This window comes from Peromyscus maniculatus, chromosome 20 (assembly GCF_049852395.1).
Source record: "Peromyscus maniculatus bairdii isolate BWxNUB_F1_BW_parent chromosome 20, HU_Pman_BW_mat_3.1, whole genome shotgun sequence".
Lineage (NCBI taxonomy): Eukaryota > Metazoa > Chordata > Mammalia > Rodentia > Cricetidae > Peromyscus > Peromyscus maniculatus.
The window spans coordinates 61,863,035-61,869,034 of record NC_134871.1 but is presented as its reverse complement, the minus strand read 5'-3'; the positions used below and the strand labels follow the sequence as shown (position 1 = coordinate 61,869,034).

General features: G+C 37.0%; 1 protein-coding gene across 3 annotated transcripts in view; it reads right to left on the bottom strand.

Moving 5' to 3' along the window:
- Positions 1 to 302: 302 nt before the first annotated feature.
- Cntn1 (contactin 1) overlaps positions 303 to 6,000 on the bottom strand; it is a 321,618-nt gene continuing 315,920 nt past the window's right edge. For all 3 annotated transcript variants that reach the window (XM_042265297.2, XM_042265298.2, XM_076556639.1), the window contains one exon: positions 303 to 2,528. In XM_042265297.2, coding sequence (XP_042121231.1) covers positions 2,452 to 2,528 — 77 coding nt within the window. In that variant the 3' untranslated portion in view covers positions 303 to 2,451. The remainder of the gene's footprint in view (positions 2,529 to 6,000) is intronic.

Genomic DNA, 6,000 nt, shown 5'->3' with positions numbered 1-6,000 from the left:
TCTGAAGTTTTACTTACCCAGAAGTAACTACTCCATGACACAAAGCTCATCATAAATGCTTTCTAAAAAATAAATCAAATATAAATTTCCGGTAAATTAAAAGGACAGTTACTTTTTGGGCAACAGTAAGACATTTATTTCTTTATAATTTGTATTCATTCATAAAAAGGACAAACCACAGTCCTATACTACTCCATTGAAAAAATGATAAAAAATAACTAAAAAAATCAATTTGTTATTTATCAGTATCAAATAAAACTACTATTAACTTTCCTGAAATACAAAGAAACAACAGAGGTGTCTATAGCTATATAAAGTTTAATTAAGAATCTTGCATCTTAAAGCATATGATACATTAGTTAGCTTGACAACCATTTAAAACCGATGGTCCCAGTCACTTCTGTACAATTATATGAGAAAATGAAAAGCAGAAGTCATTAGTGCATGAGAGAGTTGAGTCTATCTGCCACATATTTAAAACTAAACAACCTTCAAGTCTGTTTTTCTTATCTTTCAGAACCATTTCATGCAAAGTCTAGCCAGTTTTGGTCTTTATTACCATATATTAGAAAATAAAAGGCAAGGCATGCATTTGGCAAAAGATGTCATTATTGATGATATAAAAATGCCCAACATGGGTCACATTGCAAGAGGAAAACCCCAAATGTAACAAGGAAAACACAACATTTGTACAGAAAGCTTACAGAGTATTCATCTCCCTAAAGTATGAAGTCATTTTCTCATTTTTCAAATCATTAAATATTTTATGAAATCTGTCAATGATTTGTTGACATACTTCTACTGGGAAAGCATCTGTTTTCTGATTTTTTAAAAAGCTTCATTTGTATAACAAAGTGTTAAGTGTAAATCAATGAAATATTTATTGATATTTTCATAATGAGGACTTTAAACATTTACACATATAGTACAAAATTATACAAATTAAAGATAGGGGTAACATATTAATAGATCTATTTTTGCTTCCTGTAAATATTCTTTATGGACCTATAGGGTATCCTTTCTAAAAAGATAAACTCTGTCTCTAATTAGCCAGCAAGATTGTGCTAATAAAATAGGATTAGCCCTCTCAAGGAACCAAACATTGCACTATTTCAGGAGCCAGCTAATTCTTTATTACCCGAGTTCTTTCACACCCACACTCAGACACATCTCCGTGCACACCATGGATAATGAGGAAACACAAGTTTCCTTTTCGCATCTCACAAATTCCTCCACATCAACCCTGGGGAGACATCCCTGGATAGGATGCTGTCTACCTCTCCTGCCTCCCTGCTTTGCATATTCTTCATAGGACCACTAGCAACATTCTGATTTGGTATTTTCAGTATTGCATTAAAATGGGAAATGAGCTTTAAAATTCTTTGAATGGAATTCTGTAGCTTTTTTGACCTGCATATGATTTCTTGATTCTACACCTTCTACAAAGAGAGCTTCTACTTAGGCATGAAGCACAAAACCGGAGAAACAAGGACATTCGGAGATTCTGATACTGTACTGTCACTTATTTCTAACTGTATAAAGACAATCACATTGCAATAAAAATGGAAGCACACTACTCCCCCAAACCTGTCATTACACATATGAATAAACACAGCAGTAGATGCTCCAGATGAACTGCAAGTTCTGTGACTTTACATTGATGAGAGGAAAAGCACAAAACAACTTCAGATTCGGATACAAAAGTAAAAAAATCCTCACATGGCATGTGAACGTCATCAGCATTAGAAAACGAACTGAAGAGGTTTACAGATTCGGCAAAGTAAATATGTAGAAAATTACTTCAAAAATAAGAATACTGATAGTAAGTTCTATAATTTGGTTTTCATAGTCAAAAACTGTCAACTGTCAACTCATTCAGTAAAGCGATTTGGTAATGGTGTTTATGTCAAAATGTTTTTTTTTTGTTTTGTTTCAGTTTTATGGAAAACTCAAAATATGATGAATGGCAGGGGTCTTTCAAAAATACGCAGTACCCCAAACAGATAGGCTAATATAAGAGACTGCATTACCCTTACACATACCACATACAATCAACATTTCAACCTCTACTGAATTTCACAACTTGTCATTAAATGTAAAGCACCCATGTATGGTGATTTTACTTTCACTCTACAGCCTATGGTATTGAATTGAACACTGTAACTTGTCCATTGAATTAAATCATGCAACTTTCACAGAATCAGGTTAAATGGTTTATAAGGCATATTGGAACGAGTTAAAAATCATTTTGTTTCCATTGAAAAGTTATTCTTTTGGATGAAGGGGTTCCTGAATGCCTCAGTCATAATGTGTTGGAAATCAGTTGAATAGCTTGTTAGAGTCTAATTTATTTGGTTTAGGATGGAGCCGCAGGGATTAGAAGGAATTACAGTCATCCCAGGATGAAGGGCATCCTCTGAGCTGGGCTGGGAACAGCAGATGTCACAACATTCAGAATTCCATGTAGACTAGGAAGCCAAGGGAGGGCAGTAGCAAGCTGAGGAGACTCGAAGACAGCATGGACACACCTACAAAGCAAACCAAAAGATTGCTCATTAGTTCATTGGCGACACTAGCTCCTGCCCATCTAGTCTACTTTGGAGAAGGCAGGATTATGTTGGCCTGAACATCAAATGGTCCTTTATGCAAGATAAATGTCTCTTATTCTTAGTGATATGAGAGAAATAAAAATATTTTATCAAAGATTTTGCCTGTGAGATCATGTGCATGATCTCTACATTGTGTTTAAAGAAATCGTTAAAATAATAACATTGGGATACTGATGTTGTTCCTGTGATCCAGAAGTCCCAAGCTTCCACCAGAAGATAAAAGATCAAGAAGTACTATAAATAAGTAAAGACCAAATGACACATGTGCAGGCACAGGTATTACCTACACCATTACGAAGTTCTATCTGCAGGTTTTGATTTAACATTCTACTTTCCTGCATATTAAAAAAATTGTGCCATACCCATATGCTCTTTTATTCAATTATACAGGACCCCAACACTACACTGACAGAGGTAAGGAGGCTTTGAACAATTTTTAGCAGGTCTTATTGGCAGACTTGAAAGCGGTTGCTATGAAGCTCACTATTCTGTTCAAGGAGAGTCAGGTCATTCAGAAGCCTGAGACATCGCCCTCTGTGTTCCTGGAACAACCCTGGAGGCAGATTGTGCTGTTGGAAGACCAGCTTTCAGCACATCAGAGACTGAAGAGGAGGCATGAAGTCTGATCACATTACAGATTTTTTTCTCTGAGGGAGCAAAACTTAGTTCTCTGGGACCGAGGATAAAGAGGAAAACTAACTCTCTCTCTTTTCTTCTTCTTCTTCTTCTTCTTCTTCTTCTTCTTCTTCTTCTTCTTCTTCTTCTTCTTCTTCTTCTTCTTCTTCTTCTTCTCTCTCTCTCTCTCTCTCTCTCTCTCTCTCTCTCTCACACACACACTCACATCTTCAACACATCAGGGTGTCTCATCTTTATTTGTTCTCTTACCTCTTTCCTGATGTTTTTCTTTTACATCTTTCCTGATGTTTTCCTTCTATATCTCTTTATCTTTTCCCTTACAGCTTATATACCCCAGCAAAATCTTTCAAGCAGTATAAAAATTACAAGGTTGTTACATTCGATTTTCCATGTGAATGATTACAATGAATACAAGTAAAAAACAGTATGTTCCCCATTTCTCTTACATGATTAAACATTTTAGGTATCACAGGTGAAAAACAAATTATTCTCAAGGACCCACATACATTTATGTCTAAGCAACTTGTTATAGATTAACAAAGTGTAAGCAAGCAAGGTATTTTTTTTTCAGCCAGTTCTTCTACTGGCAGGCTACATTTTGCAGTTACAAAGGATCAATCATTTTATTATTTATCATGAAAGATTATCTTACGAAAAGATCTTAAAAGAATCACAAATCTAAACTTATTATATAAAAAACAACCAGGCATTTCTTCTTTAAATCCTCAGGGCGCCACCCCTGCCCACATTCTAGTGACCTGCGGTCTATTGGAGGGATAACTCCTCCATGGAAAATAGACTCCATGCAGGAAAAACCCACCAACAGAGTATCTGTAGAAGCTCCAACTACAGTACCCTACTGTTTGGGCAGATAGAAACATGTCTAGATTAGCCACCAATCAGGCATCAATTATTGTCCATATTCTCATCCCCTGTTGCTATGGGATAATCCTTCTGCACGTTGTGAATATGTACTAATCTCATTGGTTAATAATGAAGCTGATTGGCCTATAGCAAGGCAGGATAAAGTTAGGTGGGACCATCAAACTGAAGACTTGAAGGAAGAAGAGTAGAGTCAAGGAGACTCCAGCAAACTGCCCAGGAAACAAGATGCTAGAGCTCAGGTAAAGCCGCAAGCCACATGGCAATACATAGATTAATAGATGGGTTAATTTAAATGTAAGAGCTAGTTAGTAATAAGCCTGATCTATTGGCCAAACATTTTGTAATTAATGTAAGCTTTTATATGTTCATTTGGGACTGGGTGGTCAGGACAAAAAGCACTGTTTAGACCTTGTCATTTCTGCTGGAGCACTCCATTACTTCAAGTCCTGAAGCCAGGTACTCAGGACTACCAGTTGATCCAGGACCTAATGGAGGTCAACAAAAAGGTGGAAACCATTTACCACACAGTCCCAAGCCTGTGCATGTTCCTAAGCTTGTTGCCACCAGAACGAGAGGTCTACAGCTTTAGACCTAAGGAGGCTTTCTTCAGCCTCCCCCTTGACACCTGTCAGTTAGCCTATTTTGCCTTAGAGTGGACAGATGCAAAAGCTAGTTATACTAGCCAGCTGATGTGGACTCAGTTTCCAGAGGGATTTTAAAACTTCCCTACTCTGATGAGGCCCTGAGTGTAGACTTTCTGGAATTCAGACAAAAGTACACAGAGAGCATATTGTTATAATATGTGGATGATCCACAGCCTCTGAGACTGAGGAGACATTTAAATGGGCAACTGAACATTTAGAGATCTTCCAACTCCTAGGATGCCAGGTATTGGCAATAGCAGCGGTGTTATGTGGCCCCTTGTATCACCTACCTAATATAAAACCTAGAGAGAGCAAGGCAGACATTATCCCAGGACTGAATTTTGGCTATCCTGCAGATCTCCACACCCACTTGCAAAAGACAAGTGTGGGAGTTCCTGGGGGCAGTTGATATCACCAACTATGGATACTGGCAGATTGGCAGACCCCTGGCCCAAATAACAAAATGATGGGAACAGAGTATCTTAATATTTTCAATCATAAATAAACAGGCAAACATTACAACAGGCACCAAAGAAATGCAGAATATCATAAAGGAATACTTTACAAACCTGTACTCCATTCAATTGGACAATCTAAATGAAAAGGGTGAATTTGTAGATTCATCTAAGCTACCAAAATCAAGTCAAGATTAAGTCAAAAGCCAAAACAGACCCATAACAAATGAGAAGATTTAAATAGTAACAACAACAACAAAAAAAAAAAACCTTTCAGTCAAAAACAGTCCAAGGCTAGATGGATTCACAACATAATTTAATCAAACTTTCAAAGAAAACCTACAGAGAATCTTCTTTACATTATTAAAACAAAAACAAAAAACAGAAACAGAAGGTTTGTTCCCAAATTCCTGCTATGACATCACTATCATTTTAATACCAAACCCAGATAAAGTCAATAGAAAATGTACAGTACAGACCAATATCTTTGAACATATGTAGCTGGAGTTTTTCTGTGTCCACCTGGCTCCTACAGTTGCTCAGACCCAAGCAAACATACAGAGACTTATATTACTTATAAACTGTATGGTTGTGGCAGGCTTCTTGTTATCTTGTTCTTATATCATAAATTAACCCATTTCTATAAATCTCTAACTTGCCATGTGGCTCATGGCTTATGGGTATCTTTTCATCTTACTTCTCATGGCGGGGACAGCTGGCAGCATCTCCTGACTCAGCCTTCCACTCCCCAGAATTCTCCTCTCTCCTTAT